We start from the raw sequence: 25,565 nt of genomic DNA, 5'->3' as shown, positions 1-25,565 counted from the left end.
AAATTTAGAAATTCAAGATGACTGCCGTTTTTTTTTTAATTACGACGGATTTATATTAAGAGGCCGGTGTCGATTTTAGTCGCAAAAATGTAAAATTGATAGATTTAGTCCGTGAAATTTTACACCTTTTGTTACCTAATTGAAATAACAAGTACTGGTTTCTATTAGCACGTCTTCTTATCTTACCTTTTATCAGATCATTTTTTTAAAAACAGACTCACTAAATTAGTAATGTTTGCTTTTCTGATGGACGTTTAGGTAAACGCGCGTAAAGCACTGATTTTGTCGCTCTTATTTGTAAATTTCGTAATGTTTGGACTGCTAAACATGGTAATTTTGTATTACACATATCCTGTACTTAACGTTTATCAGACTACATTTTTATTATTATGACTTTGAAGTAGTGTAAATGAAAGTTAGACGAAATCAATTTTCTCCAGAAATTACTTCAAAACAAGTGACAATTTCTCTGAAAATCGACTTAATTTCAACGTAGTTTTGATACTTAAACAATCTACAACATTTGCTGAAACTATTCTTATACATCAATTTGTATAATTTACCACCATGATTTTTTGATGAATTTTTAAAAACTGCCCCTTCTCTTCATGCATTACCGGTGACGCACGCTCGCGACCTCATTATTGAAAGGCAAGATGAGAAGACGTGCTAATAGAAATCAATACTTGTTATTTAGATATTACGTAACAAAACGTGTATAATTTCAACGACTAAATCTATCAATTTTACATTTTTGCTCCAAAATCGACTACGGCCTCTTAAAGGGCCTTTCAGATGACGATTTGAAATATAGTTCAGTCATAAGACATCGAAATGCCGGGACTTGCCCTTAGTCAGCCGTTGAAGTTGAATGTAAAAACTTCGCTTCGCTCCGTTCGCTCGTTCGACAATAAAATTATAGTTCCAAATACATATATAACTATTCAATTGTGGTGGTTTTTAGGGTTCCGTACCCAAAGGATAAAAACGGGACCCTATTACTAACACTCCGCTGTCCGTCTGTCCGTCTGTCTGTCTGTCACCTGTACCTCATGAACCGTGATAGCTAGACAGTTAAAATTTTCACAGATGATGTATTTCTGTTGCCGCTATAACAACAAATACTAAAAAGTACGGAACCCTCGGTGCGCGAGTCCGATTCGCACTTGACCGGTTTTTTATATTAAATATTTTCCGCTTTTTCATATCACAAACTGAAACATAACATATTAGAAAATATATCGTTGCCATAAAGTCACTGCTAAATTCATTCCAAACCTATTTAGCTTGGCTCACGGAAACTAATCCAGTTTGAACAGGCCGAGGCCGAGATACTAAAATCTCTATGTCGAAGCTGATGCGGGCAGATCCGCCACAGAGGCCGCTGCTACGAGATGCGAGAATAGAACGAGCCCCAACCCTCTCTCAGATTGCGACGTCGACTGCATACATTCTGCATAAATGGTTTTCCAAGTCTGGAAAAGAGATGAGACTTCAATGTCGTAACGAAATTATCAAGACGTATCTAACTACACACATTTAACGATCGTCTTAACAAGAATGTTGTGAATTTGAATAGAGCAACACGCTGATTGTACGATTACACTCAATTTAAAGCATTAACGGTATTAAACATCCGCATATCAGATGATGCAAGCATTACATAAGGGAAACTCTTTACACATATGAATAACACCATCGTTCACCTGCAAACTTTATTGAAAATCGGGGCGACAGCGATCCGTTTTACCTTTTTTATTATCGGAACGTTTCACTTGTTCCGCATTGTTGACTCTCACATTGACTCATTTTTATTTCTCTAGATTGAAAGCTGTATTTATCAAAGTGAATTCATGACAAAAATATTTTGTTATCCCTGCGCTCGTTAAGGTCGTTTCGTTTTACAATGTTTTTGTAAGGTACGGGGCGCGCTGCGTGCAAATTATTATTTGTTCTGTCCGTCAAGCCGGTTTCGTATCTCTAGGTTCGATTAGTTCCCCCATTTAAATAAATAACGCTTATTTGATCGGGATCCCAATAAGGGCGTTCGTAGGAAGGAAAAAACTACGCGAGGTGAAAGCGAGGAAGGGCCGCCCTTTGTTGGTGCGTATAAAAAAAGCAGGTGCGCAGGGGTAAATTTCCGCCAACGAGAAAAATTCCTTACGTGAGACGTGAAAGGAAAAGGTATTTTCTAATAAACACAGACATTGGTAGGCCCCTGCTCCTTAATAAGCAACTATTTCGTGTCGTGCTGTTATACTGACAATATAATGTTATTTCGGTGAATTGAATGTGCTACTGGCTGTTTCTAAAAAAAGTAGCAACGACGCAGAATTAAAATAGATTCTTTTTCAAAACAAATATTTATTTGGATCACGAATGCAAATTAAATAACTGATAAATTGAACGGAGGAAACAAGTACTTTAAATATTTCAGAAGAAATAGGGGTTTGAAAATTAGGTGAACGACGTATACTTAATTGACAGGTGCAAGATGATGATACCTCAGGTTATCGATAAATCGACAATAGAAGCAGGTTAGCGACTTAGCGAGTAATAAGTACAAATTGAAATAAACATTTTGAAAGGTATATCGACAGGTATTGCTAACCTGCACCTGTTCTCGATTACCTGTATCTTAAATAAAATGCGATTAATTTATTTATATCTTAAATAAAATGCTATGGGTAGTAAGGCAAATGACGTCCATTTCAGGTGAACGATAACGAGTAACCAGGGGGCCTAGCCAAGATGACAATCGTTTTGTAGAAAACTCCTTACGAGTATTAGCGCGATAGAGACAGGTAGCGTTTCGTTTCGTTTATCTGCGAACGATTGTCATCTTAGTTAGGCCCCGGTTACTCGTTATCATTCACCGCAAATGGACGTCATTTACCTACCTATCGCATTTTATTTAAGATATAAGTAAATTATCTCTATAAATATTTATTTAAAAAAAACCGGCCAAGTGCGAGTCGGACTCGCCCACCGCCGGTTCCGTACTTTTTAGTATTTGTTGTTATAGCGGCTACAGAAATACATCATCTGTGAAAATTTAAAATGTCTAGCTATCACGGTTCATGAGATACCGCCTGATATCAGACAGACGGACAGACGGACAGCGGAGTCTTAGTAATAGGGTCCCGTTTTTACCCTTTGGGTACGGAACCCTAAAAAGGAACATAACTCAGTGAAATAATTGCACTGCCTACCTATAATAAAAAATATATTTTCCCCTCACTAGCTCGGAAAGTTGTCTTTTATCCTTTAAAACGAGCGGGGAAAAACGCATTTTATCCACTAGTGGGGAAAGTAATTTGACCTTGGATGGAGCATGTCTAAGTAGCTTGACAGATAACAAAACGTAAAACGCTCATAATAATGATTCGTTTGATAATAATTATTATTAAACAAATGGTTTGAGAATCTAATAAAAAATACCAAATTTAGCTTTATTTAATGATTTTATGTCATAAACCTTAAAGTTCCATAAGAAACGTTTGTTTTTTAATAATGACGTTAAATATAATTCTGAACGCACAAGTTGAGTCGATTCAATTTCAAAACGCATCATTGACATTTCATACGTCAGAAATGTCAACATTGTCAACAAAATTTTTACTTAAAAACTTCTCACGTAAAAATACAGAATTTCCAGAGTTTTTTGTTATAATATCGTAGAAAAATTAGTAATTTCAGCGATGAAGATGATTTAACGCCTGTGGATGTTGCACTTTCCTCGCTATGTGAGGTGAAAAGTTTTGTGTTACACACGGGTGCAAATGTATTTTACTTCTCGTGTCTTGAAACACTTGCTACGCTCAGGATTCTATTTTAGAACCACTCGCTTCGCTCGTGGTTCAACTATAGGATCCTTTCGCTTGCTCGTGTTTCAATTCCACACTCGCGGGTAAAATACAACTGTGCACCCTTGTATAACAAATAACTATTCTGTATACCTATGTAAAATATCTTTCTGTATATGTAAAATATGTTATGTTAGTGACTGCTCAATAATTTCGATGATTTTAGTGGGACGCATAGTTCCCCTGCCATTGAGTCGTTCATCCGACTTTGTTGGACAGGTGCCTAGAACCCGGGACCGCTTCGTAGGCAGGGTCACTACCGACAAGGCTAGGAGGCTATGTATATTATTGTTATTCAATAGTACAATTTTAAAAGGATAAAGACATATACAAATAAAATTCGGGATTCAAGTTAAGTGAATAATATATGTAGTTTAAATTAACTTACCCCGCGCTGGGACACGGAAAGTGAATGATAAAACGACGTTATATTTTTATTATTAAAATTAATTGAATCTAATTCGAATCATTACGCCTCTGTGTAAAAAGTGTCTCAAAACATATATTAATAAATAATATTTAAAAATTATACATATTGAACAAAAAAATTCTAACATGAACCTATTGACAGCTGGCGATGTCACTTTTATGAAGAACAGCCTATTATTACAGCATTTATTCGTGAGAATAGGAAAACAAACCAGCTTTTAGTAGCAACGTCCTAACCAGAGACGACTGTGCGTATGCCAGGTGTGTGTGTGTGTGTGTGTGTGTGTAGGACAAGCAGAGACAGCCGCGGAGTCGTGGTAGGTTGCAATGTACTGATAGTATATGCCTACTGGTAGGTGGTAGTAATTGCGCCAGTGCAGTGGAGTGCGACATCAGTAATTGCTCGGCGGGGGACAGTGACAGTCGCCTGATGAATGGAACCGGGAAAATTCACTCCACGGAAAAAACTAGACATTTCTGTAAATTAAAACTGTAGCAAAGGCTGATCTTGTTACTTACCTAGTTGCTCGTTTAATTCGTTTTCTCTATTTTGGACTTTGTAATTGAGCTTTTACATCAGAAGTACGAGCTGGTTAGTTAAACGCAGAAAACTTTAATTCAGTGAGGTTTTCTACCGAGCCAGAATATCTTGAAAAAGTTGAAATTTTTCTGATAAATAGGTACAAGCTGTACTCCCTTTTTGGCGAAAATTGTATTGCCGAATTTCACTTGGCAACCAACTTTTCGCCAAAGTTTCATTTGACAAACCAATCGTTACCAAATAATTATTTCGCAACCATTTCATTTCCCAACCCCAAAGTTGGGAAATGAAAATGACGTACTAGGTTGGGTTAGGTTAGGTTGGATTATGTAAAGTTGGGAAATGAAATTCGGCCAAATGAAACTTTGGCGAAAAATTGGTTGCCAAGTGAAATTCTGCAATACAATTTTCGGCGAAAAGGCAGAGAACCAATTATAAAGCCATCCGTATGGTTATTTACTGCACCAAATATGTGTAATTTTTTTATCTAATTATTTGTACCTAGGTTCTCTGCCTTTTCGCCGAAAATTGTATTGCAGAATTTCACTTGGCAAACCAAAAACAAAATAAAAGTATTCTCTTCATGTATTTAAAACGAGCGATTGGACCATCATAATATACAAAGTTCTATCGTACGTGTCTTCTGCGCTTTGTGATAGCGATGGGTTTTTCTGGTATTTTTGGAGCTTTCAATCTGTCATTGACATCGAAACTGCATAACCAACGCATCAAAAATTACTTTGCGTTGCTGTATACAGCTGCAGTTATGAATATATACCTAAAGTCAACCGGGATAAATGCCAGTATGCGTCTATTTGAGTTATTTTCTCTATACAACGTTAGTTACTACAGCTCCTGCCATCATCTACATGTAGATGAAGGCCTGAACTACCTACTTGAAAAGCAACACGTAATATATAGAGGGCGTTTGGAGAATTCGTATTCAAGTCGTCGACCATTCCGAAATTTAGTGTCTCGTCAGACCTACAGGTTGCACGCAGTAAGTCAATAAATCCGTTTACATTCTTGATTTTCTTGAGATGTTTGATAATAATTTGTAATAAATGGGACGAATATTAGTTTGCTGAGACGTACGATACACTATCTTTGTTAATAACGGTTTTGTTTTGGAAAAAATCCGTCAAATTCGTGGAATAAATTTCTCAAGCAAAATGCGTCAGCAACTTTGAGGTAACTGTGTCTGCGTAACACATTTGTTCCAATGTCAACGTGGTGTTCCTATGTGGTGTTCAACAACCTGTTTCTTGATATGATATATAATAAATATTCCAGCCTTTTTTACCAGAAAGACTTTTTATTTAATTTTAGCAATCGTTTTTTCGATCAGTGATAAAGGTAAAAATAAAACCCCTCTGAACTTATTTTCATCTCAGTCTTTTGATCGTCAAAAACACACAACCTAATTACAAAATCTTGTAATTAGGTTTGCGTAAATGCGTCTACAAATTAAAGACGCATTTTCTCAGATTATATAATTTTCCATCTGAGGTCGTTAATATTTGTATTTGACCACTAGTTTTAATTAATGTCTTCTTTAATACTGTATTTTGAACCCATTTTATGAAGTTTGATAAACCTAATTATATTCAATATTTTTAAAATGATGAAATTTCCCAAAAAGGAACAAAAGGCGTCTAAATTCCCGGTAAAAAAAACTGTGTATCATTAAATTACTTAGTCTAGCGAAAATTTTCATCACTTTTCTTGGTAAAGACTTGTACAAAACAAAGAGCGGAAAAATATTTCTATACACTAATTATAATTAAATATTTCATAATGCTTAAAGGAAGAGTAAAAATATTGAAAAACACAGTGACGAAATTTTCCCGGCTAACCTTACTGCAAATTGATTTATAAATAAAATACCTATAATAATATATCTCATAAAGAAATCAAGTTGTTTTTATTTTGTGGTTAATGGAATATTTTCTAAAATATTGCTTGCTTGGCTTTTGATATTTACAAATTAGAAAATGTCACCTGCACCTGCTATTTTCAGAGAAGCCTCTGCTATTTCCAATAAAGCTATTTCAGTTCAGGCGGTGCGCTTCGTACTTTAATCTAAACATCATTTTCGAACTATCACGTGGGATAAACCTTTTAGAATGTAATTGTAACATTTTACCATGATTACGAACTGTTCGTATTCGCGAGGGATTAGAATGAGTTAGGGATGTGGCTAGTTGTATATTAGGAAATTTAGCATGCAATATATCCAACATAATGCGATCTGTTGAAGGTAATGGATTGTACCTTCTTTGTTCTGTTCGAGGTTGTATTACAGAGGACGCGGGAGGTCAGATAGGAGTAGTTTACTGTACCAGAGCAATACCGCCCCCGGCCGATACATTAACTTCCAATACCTCCGAGCTTAACCACGCAAAGGGTTCGCATGAAATAATTTATTACGCTAGCTTCACTTGGGTAGGTAAGAGTTGCTCTTTGGATTTGAAACAGCCTCCAAAATTAGACCACCTCTAACCTGATATTGATCCGCGATAAAAATACAGTGGTCACGAACTGCGAGCAGCAAATCATTATTAATTTGTATCGTTTAAAGGGTAAATTCAGTCAAAATAAAACTATCAGCGGAGAGCGTTGGATATTTTTTTTGATTATAACATTTCCATGATAATTGACTTGTTATTTTGTCATTTTGGTACGCTGTAGTAGGTATTGTTTTAAAGTATTTAAATCTGTCTTTAATTTTAACGTTTATGACACGTAGTGACTCCCGCGTTCGGATAATAGCGATTGGAAGGATCTGCAGGGCTACCGCGAAAACCGAAATTCGCAAATTGCGGGGATCTTTCTCTTTTACTCCAATGTAGGCGTAATTAGAGTGACAGAGAAAAATGCCGGCAATTTGCGAACTTCGATTTTCGCGGTTATAGCCCTGTGGGCTTCAAAGTGGAAGTCGTTTCCTATAAATAAATTAAATTGTTTCACAGCCCTTATGAAATCTAATTTGAAAACCAACGAAATCTGATACATTAAAACGTCACAGTTTTCGTTTCACATATCCACTTATATAGGAGGTACTCTTATCACCTAGGTAACGGGGTAACTTATAGCAGCAGGAAATCAACAAATATAATAAAACATATTACAGAACAAGCGATTTTACCAAATGTAGGTACATTATTTTGGAGCAAATTCACATTTGAAATATAGATAGTGTGCAATGGTAATTTTAAATAACTGTTAAATTACCGCAGAACCTAAATTCTCAAAACGGCTTTACGAGTTGCATAGACCCGCGCCTCCAGTATCGGACTAGGTACATCGTACTTCACCAGCCCTACACTCTGCCGTTGCAGGAGAAGCACCGAAGTAATTACTGATTGCTCCTAAATTAAACTCGATCATCTATATACGGTAACGTACAACGAGAGACATTACGAGAATTTAAATTGCAGTTTGTCCTCTTTTACTGCGGCAAAATGCCAGCCACTCGTTATTCTCCAAGTGGGTGCTCAGGGCAAAAATGTATTCTAGATAAATCACTCTACAATAACGTTTTGAATTTTCTGTATTTACAGTTCCGAGGTAGAACAGGCTTTATGGTTTAGGCAATTACGTAATGGTTTGCAGAAAACGTATCGGTATCTCGCCGGAATGTTTGGGCTGCCTTATGGAACGTTGAATTAAGAACAAGAATATTTTAGAATACTTACTGAAAGGGATTTACGCCGCAAATACAGGGTCTTGAAATTATGCAAGAATTGAGTAGGTAGGGTCTCCTTCAAAATCCCTAACAACATTTGTACTAAAGTCACTTGCCCTGTTTTGTCCTAATGGGCACTAGCCCTAACGATCAACTGTTATAATGGTTGCCCTAAAACTCATTTGTCCTAAGCATTTTTACCATAACGATCAATATTCCTGATGTTTTTTTTTCATAATCCTCGCAATCCTCATATCGCAATAAGTTTTAGGCGTAAAAAAAAAAAGTTTTCCCTAATCTCCGTCCAAACACTTAATTCGACGGAGCCCCGCTGACGCGGGGCTCCTATTTCTGCGTAGTTTATCATTCGGACATCTAAAGAAACCTAACGAACCTAACCTACCTACTACTTAAATAAATCTATATCTATGACTAGTTTCTTTTATAAAACCGGTACTCCTACTGGATGGGACTCCTCTCCTTCGATCTCTTTTATACGGTCTTTGTGTGGTTATGATTATGACTAAAGTAATATTTGCTTCATGGGTTCCTCACAACCATACATATTTATTATTTATGCTTTGTAACATTGATGAAAAAAACATATTATGACCACTAAATATATGACTTAACTTTTTATGTCTATATTAATAGTATGCACTGCAATACTTCGAACGAAAAACAATTATGGATATTAAGCAGATGACTTAAAATTTCATGACTATAAAAATTATGACATCTCATTTATGGCAAAAACCCAGTTATACTCAGGAATAATTCTTACTACAGATTATTATGACTCACAATTTTATGCATATAGTGTTATGACCATTAAAAATATGACAAAAGTTGTTATGCGACCTGCGACCAGAGGGAGTCCCGTTAAAACGTTTTTCTACTCGTCGAGTATAATCTGTGTATTACAACTTCATATGCAACACTACAACCTTATTCTTTTCAACGTTAGATATTCTATGGTACTTCCGACTCAAGCATAAGAATTTTATCGAACAATAAAACTTCACACATTTCGATAAAATGTTTATTAAATATTTCTTGTCGATTCAATGCAAATTAGCCTACTAAACAAGCTGCTGCGTCGCATCTGCTTTGTGATTGGTTGGCCAACAAAGTACTCGACTGAAAAGCTCTCTATTATATCACGATTGCATAAATTACTATTATTTACCGAGTTTGGATTCTGTAAAATTAGGCGTATAGTTTTTGTCGGCGTTGTTTTTGAACGCACCCTAGGAAGAATGTTGCCTCATATATACGAGTATGTCTCTGATTACGTTGTTTTATAACTGGCAGTCCAATCGAGTCTGTCACGCATCATGGTCGCTACGGTCAAGTGCGCGGGATCATTCTTATCGATACTGTTTTGTTTCTCTCAAGTTAGTTTATTTTTGTAACTAGTGATAATAACACATTACCATTTTTAAGATCCGATCAATTTTAGTTATGCCGGTTATAAGTGGGAATATACAAGAAATACAGAACACGAAGATTTCAAGGCAGACGTGTAAGATGACGCGTGAGAGATCCGAACTACGATGACCCTAAGATTAGATCATACAATTTTAACATTTATTTGCTCAGTTAGATTTTATTCAAATGCAACCAAATAAGGCTTAAATAGTTAAACCGCTATACAAGGATTCTTGTTCATAAAGTTATTGACTCAATTGATTCGTTGACCAAAAATGATTCGTTGTCATAATTATGATGTTGATGTGTTTTTCAGTCATGATTTTTGGATACGTAGGTTGGCCTGACGGATATCTGAAGATTTTTTTTCTTTACTAAGGATACGATATATGAATTGCTTTCTGTTACGCAACTCTCTTACTATAGGTAGATCTATCAAAATCAAAATCGCAGGGCGTTACGGACAGCTCCAATGAATTTGCCGAGTCAGCCGAGTTCTTTGATACAAACTTCCAGTGGCAACTGTCAGAAATTTCATTAAGTTTACAATAGCCCGTGTAAAGCAACAATGAAGGAAGCTATACTATAGCTTAATAAATGTGTACTTGATTCCTTTAATCTGGTTCGAAATAAAAATATCACCATGAACTGCAGTTATACAAAATGTGCCATGTACAAAATATCATCTACTTGTAACCTACAAGTAACCTTAAATACCTACCTTGTAATTAACCTTAAAATATATTGCCTTATAATTATAATAGAGCTTAAAATTTGGGCACCTTCAACATGTTCTATGTCTACAAAAGCTTACCATTAGGTACATTGAGGCTTGTTTTTCAGCCTGGGAATGGCTCGTAATTCTGTATTGGTCGGCGCGGCACATTAATCGCGGCTCGAATTGCGCTTGACAGGTTTTTTTTCACCCATTCAGACTTTTTTGTCATTATGTTTTAAAAACAAATTACAGATCCAGGTACATAAATATGATCTTAATGAATACTTTGTATACAACGACGTGTCACACCTAGGTACTAATATAATTTATTTTTACGATGTATATGTTTACTTTGATAAACAGCTTACAATAACAAATTCTAATTCATTTTACTACTAGCTATAGGCGGTCATTACACGGGCGCCGCTATGGAGACGACGTGCAAGTGAGACAGCGCTATAGGTACATGCATAACTATCTCGCTCGCACACCATAGCCACATCTGGTTGCAGCGTCAATATAATTATTGCTTAAGACTAATTATTTTATTTTAAAATTGCCCGTCAACTTGTAAAATATTTTAATACGAAACAAAGATATTCAAAAGGAATTGAAAGTAATATAATTTGTGATTTTCATTTTGTTATCTTGCAGGTAAATGGGGAACTAATAAAATACAAACTAAACGACGGAAATGAAATTCCTGCTGTTGCTCTAGGCACCAGCCTGGGACATTTGGCAGATGTAAGTTCGCAAAATTGAAATATTTCTAACGCGGAATAAGTTTTGCCACTGCGTGAGAATTACATTGTATATTCAATGTATATAGGTACTAGTAATATAAATACTGCATTTGAATGGTATAGGGTAGGGGGTATACCTGTAAATAACGTTTCACTGGAACAAAAATGGTGGGGATCCGTTTAAGGGCATTTTCGGTATCGTGTTCTGATTAGGCAAAAGTACAAGAAATAATTTCTTGACGCAGAATATCCCCTTAAAGGGATCCCCACTATTTTTGTTATATCCTGCATATGTCATTTAATAGTTTAATATTATAGTTTATTTGTACATTGATGTAGTTAAAAAAAGTTATTATAGGTGTACAGTAACAAGCAGTTAGGTATAGAGTTTTTATAAAAATCTACTTCATTAATTCTAATATCAAACAGACGGTAGGTACAAGTTTTTTTTGAAATGGTATTATCTTACCGTTACCGTGCGGAATATATATTGGACAGTTTCTAAATATGAAACCGGCCTTAGTGCGGCCTTGTTAACAAATGCGGAGCTAACACCCAGACATGTCCTGGCCATGTTAACCGTCGTGCAGGGCACGCGGGTGCTGCCGACGAACCACTCGCTCGCCCGCGCGGTACAATGGGCCCTGGAGGCCGGCTATCGACACATCGACACCGCGGCGTTGTACCGGGTGGAGGACGAGGTCGGCCTGGGGGTGCGCCGCTTCCTACGACACAACGACACCCGCGCCGACGTTTACGTCACCACAAAAGTGAGTATTCCGATGTTTAACAATTAACCTACACCATCCAGTCAAATACTCACACGGGAACACTATGTAAATGAGTATTTTCCGTGCATTACTACCTCAGCTCGCTTCTAACTTTAGACGTTTGACTTTTGTTATAGGTTATAACGTTGAACAACTTGTTACACTCTTAGATTATACTTTATCACGCAAAATTTTGCCGTATAACCTGCTTAACCGCTCAGCATTTTACTATAATAACGTACGTATCTGTTTAGCCGGTGAAAACTGGTTAAAATAGCACGCTACCTTTCATGTCTCCCTAGTCTAATGACGTTTCTTTGTCGTGGCGAAACATTAAACGTGTTCTATTTTCTTTTTCTCTAGTTATGGAACGATGCTCACGAAAGAAACGATGTGATTCCAGCTCTGAAGAAGTCGTTAGAGCTGTTGCAAATGGACTACATCGATCTCTACCTCGTACACTATCCAATGGCATATAAGGTATATTTGTTTTACTTAGCTTGAAAAATAAGCAAAAGGAACTTCAACATGCTATTTCAATGGAATTGTACTTATTTTTCAAGTAGAGCTTGTAAATTGTAAGTATTAGGCATTCTTAAGAGAATTTGCATATTACATTCAAGAGCAATGATTTAATTAGACTGTTGAATAATTTTATAAAAAGTAACTCGTTTGTGAATGTAATATCTCGGAGGATTGTACGAGTATCTAAACACTTCTCCGAGTAGTGTTGAGTTTTCTTCACTACAGCGCAGTACAATACTGTCTATTCAATGGCATTTGGGTTATTCGCAAGCACATTATTTTTCACATCACCTATTCGAAAAAGGGCTTATTCATCCCCGCTAGGAGGGATCAAAGTGGCACTTTTCTGTTCTAGGACTCGTTTTTTTTCTTTTTTGCATACAATTTTTTTAGGTAATTAGTATTTTAGAACATAATAATTTTCTCATAGGTGATGTGAAAAACAGTATGTGTCACATGGTAGCAAAATTATTTCCATCTTGGGCGTTATCACTTGAATCCCTCACTACGCTAAAGATTCTATGTTAGAATCCCTCGCTACGCTTCGTTCAGGATTCAATGTACGCCCTCGACGTAAATATGTAATTTTGCTCCCTTGTGACACAGTCTACTATTTCCGCATGCATAACTACTATTAATGACACTTTTGAAGAGCATATTTCTTTGACGGTATTCATGTACAGTCGCCATCAGATACATCGGAGCGGCAAAGGTGCTCACAAATATCTGAACACGCCTCTATTGTCAAGGCGCTAGGGTGCGTGTTCAGATATTTTTGAGCACCTTAGCCGCTCCGATATATCTGATGGCGACTGTACCTATAGGGGTATTACAGTAAAAAAAAAATAGTATTTACGCCACATCCTGGACCATGCGGTTTTAAAAGTTTGACAAATGTTGCCAGCTTTTAACCTCTCGAATGCCGGAACTTATTAATTAATTAGAATTCAATACTTACTGCGCGGATCCACGTTCCGCGTTGGGCATGTAATGTATACATAAATAAATGTGCACGGCGAGCCGCCCGCTGTCATGACCATAATAATGTGTGGGTAGAACAGACAGACGCTGGACGTGTCGCACGTGGACGGAACTAAACCTCTTGTGTTTTACTGAGCAAGCCCCCTCACGGTGACAGTGGACGTTACAGGGCACATTCCACATTCGAGAGGTTGGCGGACCCCTGGATGTAACGATGACGCACCGTATTATGTTTGAAATTATTGTAACTGTGAGAATAGCTTATATGACATAATAAGCGATAAAAGTGCAACTAGCACACCCGTGCTGGGTTAAAAGATTATAACATAAAACACCTACTTTCATTTAGCAACTTGAAGGTGTCAGCAAAAACTTTAAAGGCAAGACTACTTGAAACTTTGCAAGTTATTCGCTGTATTTTCATTTTAAAATTGTTGGACGCTTTTTAACTCGCTACAAGTTTTCTGCAGAAATTAGTTTTAAGAACTGCGTCGTTTTGTTTTAATTGTTAATTCCGTGCAAAAAAATAGTTATTAGGAGACGGAAGGAAAACAGCTTGAGCCTGCGTGAGCCTTCATTAGACCAAGTATAAATTGAGTTCGATTCATGAAATGTGACTAGATCTGTAGTTGTTTTTTTTTAAGCTAGGGACTTAAAACTTAGTAAAAAGGTATAAACTGAAATAGATGTCATATACTAATGTATACGAAAGAAAAAGTGACCAAGGCCTCCAGTGCCCAGAGCTTGAATCGAACCAGCCTCCTCTACTTTCGCGGCAGATGTCTTAACCACTCGGCCACCACCCGAATCACTGCGGCGAATCACTGCAATCTCTTCCGGCGTCTTAAGCCAACCCTATGGTTCATACCTCCTATCCGAATCTAATACTCAGGTGTTTCCGGCGAATTGTAATGGACAGCAATTATTATAATATAAGATCAGTGTTAATTTAAATTAAGGTTTTAAAATGATATTTATAATTTTAACCAAGTTTGTATTATTTTTACCGACACTATTACCTATTTGTCATTTGCTGAAGCCTGACCAGGAATTAATGATCACGCGCCATGTTGCGGAATTTCACTGGAACTATTTTTTTCATACTATACTGAACTGTCACTCTATACATGAGAATAACAGCGCCCTCTTGACAATTAATGATCATATATTTCTGGTCAGGCTTTAAAATTAAATGCATTTTAAAATTTCTTTTATTAAGTAAAAAAATTAAAAAATCATATTTAGGTATAATATAGTTTGATATTAATTATATTCGGTATTTCTCTAAGATTTCCACGTTACAGGCTCAGCCTATTAGTGTGGGGATCACTGTACTGCTTTTATTGAAATTTCTGTATTTCTTGATATAAATTTTGAATTTGTTTTTTTTTTTAAGTTATGCTTACTGTACCGTAACGTTCGAACAACACTACATACATAGTATAAAACAAAGTCGCTTTCCGCTGTCTGTATGTCTGTCCCTATGTATTCTTAGATTTTTAAAACTACACAAAGGATTTTGATTTAGTTTTTTTTAATAGATAGAGTGAGGAAGGTTTATATGTATAATTTGTAAAGGTTTTGTGTAAATTAGTTGAACTAACCGTGCGAAGCCGGGGCGGGTCGCTAGTGTGGAATAAAATAGAACTTGTCTAGTTTTTTAAAACCAGTTGTAAAAAAAAACTTTTATTTACCATTCAGTTGGACTAAAATGTTATTTCCCCGTATACTATTGCACTATGTAGATTCTTACAAATAAATGTCAATTTCATGATTGACGTTTACCGAACTTAGAAATATGCAGCGCACATAAGTTGCACAGGAGGACATCAAATACAGACGTGACCCCACTAAAACTTGAGCTCCCTTACACTGTATCAATTTTTAACATTCTTTCTGTCAAATAAGAATTCAATAGGTACTTTTAGCATTGGCATTACAATTATTAATTATTTTTTACATATTAGCAAAATCGGATTAGGTCTAACCTCAAAATCTCTTCCAAAGTTATGAAATGTGGTATGTATGTTAATTAAAGTTCTTTTTTTTAAGTCCACACTATTTGACATTTGGGGACCTCGAGGAATTGCAGCCATCTTGGAAAATGTGTACCACCCTGGAGAAATTTCCGTTTTACTCTAAATCTACGTTCTCTGTGAAAATATGGTGTAAGGCAACATTAAAGCTTATTAAATTCTACACAAAAAAGTCCTAGATATATTTGCGGAAAAAATACATCTTGTTCTAGAAAATAATCCAGATTTAGCGCTTATACCCTTTCAGGGGATAATCTAAAAGGTTGTACATTGTTGTACAAGGATAATATGAATTCCACTTTTGTCTATACATTTGTACACGTTATACCCCAATATCAACATTTTACTCGACTGCGATTTAAACAGAAAGTAGGGTTATGGGTGTAAATACTGATAATCAGTACACCCTGTAGCTCAGGATACTGGACGGATTATTTAAAGTAACATATCGGTGGATTCCTCTTACCCTTCACAACCTGTTTACACTTGTTTTATTAAAGAAAAACAATACAGCCGCCTTGAGAGGATGCCGAATATTAAATCATATTTTTACTTCTAGCGCCTAAACTATGGAGTGGATTTCAATAAAATAGACATCAGTAGATGCATAATTGGTACACGAGTGCTATGCAATACAAATTTACTAAAATAAATGGAGGAAAAATGTTTTGGACTCAAAAATGTTACTGCAAAAACAGATTTTAGGTCTTAAATGGGGTTTAAACAATAGTGACAGTAATGAAATTTGACACCTACAATTTAAGGGATGCCTGTTTGCGTGTCATAAAATTGTCATGGAATTCATATTTCTACAAGTTTCCTATTAAGAGAATATCCCCTGAAAGGATATAAGCGCTAAATCTGGATTCAGCAGTTATTTTCTATAACAAGATGTATTTTTTCCGCAGACATCTAGGACTTTTTTGTGTAGAATTTAATAAGCTTTAATGTTGCCTTGCACCATATTTTCACAGAGAACGTAGATTTAGAGTAAAACGCAAATTTCTCCAGGGTGGTACACATTTTCCAAGATGGCTGCGCTTCCTCGAGGTCCCCAAATGTACTATGAAAAAGAGACCTCTAATCTATAGATACATACCAAATTTCATAACTTTGGAAGAGATTTTGAGGTTAGACCTAATCCGATTGTGCTAAATATATGCCTTTTGGCAAGAAGTTTGCCTTTAAGTAGTGCAACTTTTAATGTGCAATAAAGTTTAAATATTTTTATTGCTTCACGAATAACTATTATTGTAGATATTTTTATTTTGAGTTCATGTTCACAAATGTTTATACAGGACACAATGTGATCAAAGCATGTCTGTTTTACTTGGAGTTTAAAAACTCCCCGGTTAATGAGCAATTGTCTTGAAACTATCAATACTTCAATACTAAGTAAAATCTAAAACATAATACATACTTGGAACAGTTGGAACATTTTACATATATTATGAAGTTCTAAACAATAAGCCATAGAAAGTACAGCTAACTTCATGTTACCTACTGATACTGAGGTTATCTTACACTTTGCAGAAAGACGGCAGCATCAGTTCTACAGATTACCTAGAAACTTGGAAAGGCATGGAGGATTCTAAAGAGATGAATCTCACTAAGTCCATAGGTGTTTCAAATTTCAACGTAACGCAGATGCAGCGACTTTGGGATAACTCTAGGATAAAACCGGCAGTTTTACAAATCGAGGTAGATATGATTTTCTTTTCATTTTTTATTTTTTTTACTTAATTGTATTCTAAATTATTTATAAATATGTCTGTAGATCAACTGAATATATATTTGAGCATTTAGAAATTTCTTGTATTGTGAATGGCTTGCGATGTTACTAGGTGCCTACCTTTTTAATTTTCTTACTTTTTGCTTTCTTAAAACTTCTACGGCTTTACGTAAAAAAGCATTGTCGATATACTTATGTTGGTTTTACATGCAAGTCTGATGTTAAGCGACATGTGTAATCCATGAGTGCTAACGAAAACACCTCCCGCTGTTTCCCGCATAGCAAGGCGCCTGCTTCGCATTCTTTTCAAAACCGCATTGTATTGTATTTTTAAAAGGAATAATTCGCAACAAGCAGCAAACTGTAACGTTCTTAAAACACAATGTACTCCAGAGGATAATTGCAAGCATAACATAGGTATGTTATAAAAAATAAAATAAAACACTTGATACATACACAAGTTACACAAAATGTACAGAATTTAGAAGAGGAAGACAATGAGTCAATGACACTGACACTGTTAGGACCTCATCACACGTGCGTTTCCAGTTAATGGTCTTACATGTGGAAGTCCTAAAATGTTTGAATATTGGTAGTCCCCTGACGCCCTGAATTTTGTTCGTGCATGGTTCGTGCCCTTCACGCTCCAAATCCGTTCTTAAACCAAAAAAATGTTTTGGTGTGTGATTTGCGTAGGTCAAAGATACAAGTATGTTTACACTTTTGCACTTTACTCTTTTTTACGCTGTAATCGCTTTGACGTCGACTGTACATATTTGTATAATAAATAATAAGTGATGTAGGTACTTAATATCATAAGGGTTTGCGGCTTATACACGAATGGTAAATTAAGAGTTCATTAACTTACCTGAAATTCTACGATTACAAATTTTCAAATTAATTTTAACTTACAATCCATAATGTTTCTACATCGCAATATACCTAGACGGCACGCACCTGCACGCTGCACGTTACACATCATAATGGCTTTTCATGCCTATATCAATTCGATATTTATATTATTTATACATTCTGTATTATAATGTAACTAAAAATAATACTGAGTGAGGAGCTTCTTGTCCAGTTGTTCAATTCTTAGCAGTTCGTAGACTTGGATAATTTATCCTAAGATTTTATGACTATCGGGTGGCTAGCCATAATAAATCTATTTTTCTAGTAGTGGCCGAAATTTGCTGGCAATTTCATGAGCTGCCTTTTAGTGGAATGGCTAACAGATTATAAAATGTCCAATTTTAAGATCAGGATATGATTTGTCCTTATTCTAATCTTTTATATAAATAACAGCAGAGACAAGCGGTGCATATTGGATATTTTGCACGATAAAGTTTTGTGAATCTCGTATTATATAGGTAAGTAGGTACACGTACGATAATAATAGGCCGCGCTTCTGATTGCTATTATTATCGTACGTGTACCTACTTACCGACAGCCGGTAACAAGTATACGTTAAGTAATAATTAGGAATTAGGACAACTAGTATTTAGGTAACTAGGAAAAAAGTCACTAGTAAATCAATGAGAATGACTTCTACAGGTGAACCCAACGATAACCCAAACTGAGTTGATAACGTGGTGTCGCGCCCATGGAGTGGTCGTGATGGCTTACAGTCCGTTTGGCGCCATTCTCGGCCGGAAACCGACCGCGCCGCCGCCAAGAGCCGACCACCCGACCCTGCGCCGTCTAGCCGACAAATATAACAAAACTGTTCCACAGATATTAATAAGATATTTGGTAAGTTGTGTTCAAAATGTAAACACTCACGAGACATATGAGTAGGTACTATGTTTTAACTTTTAATAGGCACTTGCTCTGATATGCGTCTTAATTCATATTCATACGATTTAAATATGCCACGTCAGCCACGTGGGAAATATCTTATGAGGAATTCGATTTTAATATTTACCAGAAAACAAGGAAGTATTGAACTGGTTTAGTGATGCCATTTGGGGAATATTTTTCTGGGTGTAAAATAAGAAAACATCCTACTAGTTTTAAATGGAGAAATTGAGTAAATTAAAAAAGCAAAAAGTAATTACGAAACAAATAACATAATATGCTATGAATCATATCATAATAAGTATTTGTGTAACTGCATGGTCATCTCATCAGTAATTATGTTTTGACATTATTTGAAGTTGAAGGTTCATAACAATTTACATCTCAAGTTTAACCGATAAATGCACAGGCAATTTCGGCTCAAAGTATTTGTGACATATCGGCAAAAACCCCACATGTTTATAGTAAACTAGCAAAAAGCAGAGCTTTTTAAGGGCTCGCGGAGTTTTTCTACCTCATCATCATATATTTAAGAGTTAGACTGTTGTTGGTGAAGCGATTTCCATGCATGTCGGTTCTCTGCCTTCTCCTTGACAGCCTGATACGACGACGCCACGTCGACATTGTTTTTCCTTTTTAGGGTTCCGTACCCAAAGGGTAAAAACGGGTACCTTGTACTAAGACTCCGCTGTCCGTCCGTGTGTCTGTCTGTCTGTCTGTCCGTCTGTCACCAGGCTGTATCTCATGAACCGCGATAGCTAGACAGTAGATTTTTTTTACAGATGATGTATTTCTGTTGCCGCTATAACAACAAATATTAAAAACAGAATAAAATAATATTTGTGGCGTTCTCAATCAAAAAGTACCACTTTGCTAGCAACCGCTCGGTGTAAGGTGTAAGTGTCAAAAGTGACTCTACGTGTTGGCTTCGGCTCCACGCAAGCCTCCTAAGTGTCCAGCCAGAGCCATTGTTCCGCGATGGGTGAAAGCATAATTTTAATTTTTCATGTTTTCACCAAGTTATGCTGTATAATTCGCGTTTAGACAGCTGTTTTCTATGCTTCTGTTAAAGGTACTTATAGATAGGTACCTCATGATGACTGACGCTCCAATAGAATAGTTCTTCTATTTCATGCCAAAAAATTATAACGCCTTTAACTTCACATTTAAATATTCAACGGTTTTGTTTATTATTGTAACCAGGGTGCGTAGCCCGCATGCCTATCGTTTCCGATTCGTAGCGAAGGAAACGCAGCTGTCACTATCGCATCGCACTAATATGGAAGAGTTATAGAGAGACAGAAAGTTCGGCCGAATTTCACCTTCCCATACAAACTGAGTTTCGTTCTCATTTTAAAACTACGCGTTGAATTGTAACGAAACTTGGCACATACAATGACATAAGGTATATCTATGCGTGTAATTATAGTTGGTCAAACCAAATTGTCAGTAAATACGAACAAAAAAATTATACTCATCCTTTTCTTTTGGGTGCTAGTACTAGTGTAAGAAAAGTTAGTATGATTCTCTCTGTCTATGTTCGAAATGAGACAGTCCTTTGACAATCTATAGTTAATAATAGCTCCAGCTTATAAAACAAACGAAATAGAGCAAAAACAAGTTTTGTAAAAATAATAATTCGCTGTAATTTTTTAACAATGGTATCCGAAGCTACATAAACTATAATAATTACAGGCATATCCTATTGTAAGTACAAAGTTTCAGAGCAATCTAGCTAGTCGTTTTAAAATGAGAGCGTAACTACGTTTGTATGGAGACCCGAGCTTGCTGCGGACTCTTAAGAACGCAGCTGAGAGCTAGAAAGAAATATACTGACCGGACCACGGTCGCTCGCTGTCCGGTACGCCTGTCTGCTACAGATTTTATTTTGTCGTTGCCTTTTTTAGGGTTCCGTACCCAAAGGGTAAAAACGGGACCCTATTACGGGACTCCTCTGTCCGTCCGTTTGTCTGTCTGTCACCAGGCTGTATCTCATGAACCGTTCAAATTTCCACAGATGATGTATTTCTGTTGCCGCTGTAACAACAAATACTAAAAAGTACGAACCCTCGGTGGGCGAGTCCGACTCGCACTTATCCGCCTTTGTCCGGTTTTTACTACTAACGCCATCTGTTAGAAAAAGAAAGAAACATTAGCACGAATGTTAATTCATTATTTTTCTAACAGATGGCGTTAGTAGTCATACAAAGTATTATTCCTTTATTTAATTTTTTTATATTTATAAAATTATATTTTTATGTTTGATAACACATCTAGACATGAATATAAATTACTATGTTAAATCTCAAAGCTAACAGTTTGATAGTTTTTCTGTAAAGTGTACCACAAAAATGCATAGATTGTCGAATAGTCATAGGGCTCGCTTCGCTCGCCCTAAATATTGTTCTGACCATGTCAAGGGCATAATTATCAATCTCTACTCCCAGAATAACCGGTATCATGTTTGACTTTAGTTTCGATACCTACTATATTATTTACTAAAAACAAATATTTGGCGCGGGCCTGGACGTTTAGAACTCCGCTCATCGGTCCCAAGCGTTCAGGGACTTGTAGTTTCAACTCAAATATTACATGTGCCTATTGAAGTGCGATAATATTACATATTCGGTAATTCCCTCGTGGAGGAAGTCAGAACTCGAATTCATTATTTGTTAGACATCATTTATGAAACGAATTTTTTTTACGTTGTGTAATTCTAGGTAGATAATATTGTCTTCGGTTACCGCGATAGTTACTCATGAAATAAAACTATGAAAACGGATAATATCGCGTATATTGAATTTATAATACATCCCGACGTTTCGAACCCTTTACAGCGTTCGTGGTCAACGGGTGACTGAGGAAAAACTACAAAGTGCAAAAATACCCACATACTAAAAATAATGAACCATCATAGACTATAAACTTTAAGGCTGGTTGTACATGCAAAATCGGTTCATAAGGCTAGTTATACAATACAACTATTTTTCAAGTAAAGATATATATATGCGATAAAAACTACGCCGGCTCCAACCCTACACCACGGACCCGAGAAGATTTAATTCCCTCCTAAATTACGAAACGACACGACAGACGACGATTATTAGACGAAACGGAGCATTTCCACTCGGGTGAAGAAACACATAGCTGATGTCAAGCACCGTCGACCTAGGTCTGCAGTCTGTGAGCATGTCATGGATAATGCCAATCACTCAATCAAGTTTGATAAGCCTCTGGTTCTTGCTAAGGAGAAGCGATACATACCCAGAATGCTACGCGAGGCCATTGAGATTCAGAAATATCCAAACTTTAATGGGGAAGATGGCTTTTCTCTACCACCAACTTGGGATCCTGTAGTCCATCTGATAAGGGAGCAAGCGAGACAGACTGAGACCTTAGTGTTGGATGATGTTGGACATCCTGAGTATAATATGTTTTGAAAAGATGTGTCCCGCCGAGTTTGTTGCCGGTCCCATATTGGGATACCCTCCTACAATTTAGGAGGGAATTAAATCTTCTCGGGTCCGTGGTGTCGGGTTGGAGCCGGCGTAGTTTTTATCGCGTATATAAATATCTTTACTTGAAAAATAGTTGTATTGTATAACTAGCCTTATGAACCGATTTTGCATGTACAACCATCCTTAAAGTTTATAGTCTATGATGGTTCATTATTTTTAGTATGTGGGTATTTTTGCACTTTGTAGTTTTTCCTCAGTCACCCGTTGACCACGAACGCTGTTAAGGGTTCGAAACGTCGGGATGTATTATAAATTCAATATACGCGATATAATCCGTTTTCATAGTTTTATTTCATAATTCTAGGTAGCTTTTTGGGAGCTGTTTATTCATTTAAATTTAAGCCATTATCTTATACCTTTTTCCTGCCGGAAAGCATATGGTTAATGATTATCATTAAAATGAACCAGGGCGATTTTCAAAAGATCAAGTAATATTTGTAAATACTTATTATAATAGGCATAATATTATACATTTCTTTAACAAAAGGAGAAGACGTATTTCTGCTCTCCTGTAAAAATACGACTTGTTTTCTAACATATGGCCAAGTTTTGTGCGTTAGTCTACGAAATTAATGTACAGAATTACGTTTTCCGGACAACAAGATATTGTTATATATAGGTATCTTGTTGACCGGATCCTAAGTGTTAAAAATGATTTAAATCTATTTTCCATACATTTTCTCACTTTCAAGAATCTTTGAGACAGGAAATTTAGCTCATTTTATGTACGTTTTACAACCTTACAGGTTGATCAAGGATTAGTGGCCATTCCTCGCTCCACGAACAAGGAGCGCATACAGATGAACATTGACATATGTGACTTCAGCCTGAGCCCCCGGGAGATTTCTGAGTTATCTACCTTTAACAAAGACTATAGGCTCAGAACACCGGCTAAATGGTACCCGCATCCAGAATTTCCTTTTGAAAAAAAGAACCTTACAGCTGCTGAAATACAGTACATTATTGAACACAGCAAGGAGGATTAAAACACAGGATAGTATAAACTTCGATGGTAAATTTCATTTTAGGGTAATAATTCGTAAACGCTGTCTAAACGAATGCACTAAATGTTATTCCCTGTCAAATTTTATACTTTTCACATTCTAGAATAATGTATGAAATTGAATAACATAATTAACAAGAAATTAAAATATAGAACAAGACTTTTAATATTACTTATTTCAGTTTATCCTTTAGTTTCCTGATTCCCTTTTTTTTTGTTTCTGACTATAATTCGGGCTTCCGTCCGTGACCGGCAGATTTCGTCCCCATTGCAGCAAATCTACCGTAATAAGCCATTATTTTATATACGCCCATGTCTATAATACTGGGATTTACTTCTTGTTTTGTTCTTATTTACTTTCAGATAACCACATTGCCCTGCCTCAGACGTAAATAGCTGCAACACAGTAATGAATACCTTTTAGGCAAGGCATCTTTCGTTATTTCGAAAAACATCCATATTTTTCTAGCTTTGTTAAAATATTAGCTTTATTTCATATTCAATAACTGGATCGTTTAAATTCACATAATATAACCAATGTTTCTTTTTTGGCGAAAAAGTAACAGAAATTTCACTATTACTTATCGTCTCCAGACGTTAAACCACCGGGAATATCGGTGATTTTAACCAAAAATATTGTAAACAACTTAAATCTTACGTAATACCCTAGAATAAACGTGCCAACCTTACTATCAAAGATAAAAGAAGAATAAACTTCATAAAGAAAAGTAGCGAATAATGAAATTGCTGTTTGTTAAAATAATTTGGATATTAAATAACAACGTTGTTTTCCTTTCATCTCAGTTTGTTGTAGTCACTTTAATTAAGCAGCATCAGCCCGTCAAAATTTTCACGCAGCTTTTGAGCGAGGGGTGTATTCAAATTTAAAAAATATAATATTGATTTAGCATTTACGTGCTTATAAAATCACCGGAAATTCACGTGCGTGAGCGAGTAAAATTATAAATGTCATTTAAATTAAATAAATAAATAATTATTGGACATTCTTACACAAATTGACTAAGTCCCACGGTAAGCTCAAGGAGGCTTGTGTTGTGAGTACTTTTATTATTCGTATTATTAAAATTGGAATACGCCTCAGAGGCATCGGCACGTGGGAATAAACAAGTACAAAAAACCATTCTTTAACAATATTTTCTCACGAGATTATGATCGATTGCAGCTGTTAAAATCAGAACTTTGACTACATGGATTTCGGTCGAACTCTTCAAAAACAATGTAACTAACGTAACATGTTTTAAGTAAATATGAAAAATACTCGATAACCGTCGTAATTTAGGGACTAAGGAACACTGCGGCCATAGCACGGTCGCATTTTTATTACCTGTCATGTCACCATGTCTCTGTCACGTTCTAACAAGTATGTAAGTGCGAAAGTGACAGGCATAGTGTCAGGCAATAAAAATGGAACCATGCTGCCACCGCAGGAGACAATTTTGTAATGTGCTAATGTGGTAAAAGTTTAATTCCAGTTTCTTGTGTGCTGCATCAAGTTTATTTAATCATAATCATAATCATAATAATTTATTTATAAAACCAATTTACACGTCAATAAAAAATAATGAATAATAGTGATTTACTAATAATAGTGATATAGTTATTAGGTACAAACAGTTCTGATTAATAATAATTAACTAAATGATTTAATAATAATTGTCAATATAATAGTTAATAATGTATACTACAAATGGTGGAACATTAACATAATAACAGTAAGCATTATGATTTATGCCTTACACGCAATGAATTCATCATAGCTATAAAAC

General features: G+C 36.0%; 2 protein-coding genes across 2 annotated transcripts in view; one reads left to right on the top strand and one right to left on the bottom strand.

Annotated features, from left to right (window-relative positions):
* LOC134744237 (26S proteasome non-ATPase regulatory subunit 12) overlaps positions 1-25,565 on the bottom strand; it is a 423,568-nt gene that overhangs the window by 115,050 nt on the left and 282,953 nt on the right. The gene's annotated exons all lie outside the window — the stretch shown is intronic.
* Positions 9,792-23,947, top strand: LOC134744204 (aldo-keto reductase AKR2E4-like). The gene is made up of 7 exons (XM_063677923.1): positions 9,792-9,921; positions 11,328-11,417; positions 12,007-12,186; positions 12,550-12,666; positions 17,262-17,429; positions 19,015-19,212; positions 23,522-23,947. The coding sequence occupies exons 1-7, from the start codon at positions 9,862-9,864 to the stop codon at positions 23,759-23,761; spliced, it is 1,053 nt and encodes a 350-aa protein (XP_063533993.1). The 5' UTR covers positions 9,792-9,861; the 3' UTR covers positions 23,762-23,947.

This window comes from Cydia strobilella, chromosome 9 (assembly GCF_947568885.1).
Source record: "Cydia strobilella chromosome 9, ilCydStro3.1, whole genome shotgun sequence".
NCBI classification, from domain to species: domain Eukaryota; kingdom Metazoa; phylum Arthropoda; class Insecta; order Lepidoptera; family Tortricidae; genus Cydia; species Cydia strobilella.
This window is presented reverse-complemented; position numbering and strand designations above follow the sequence as displayed.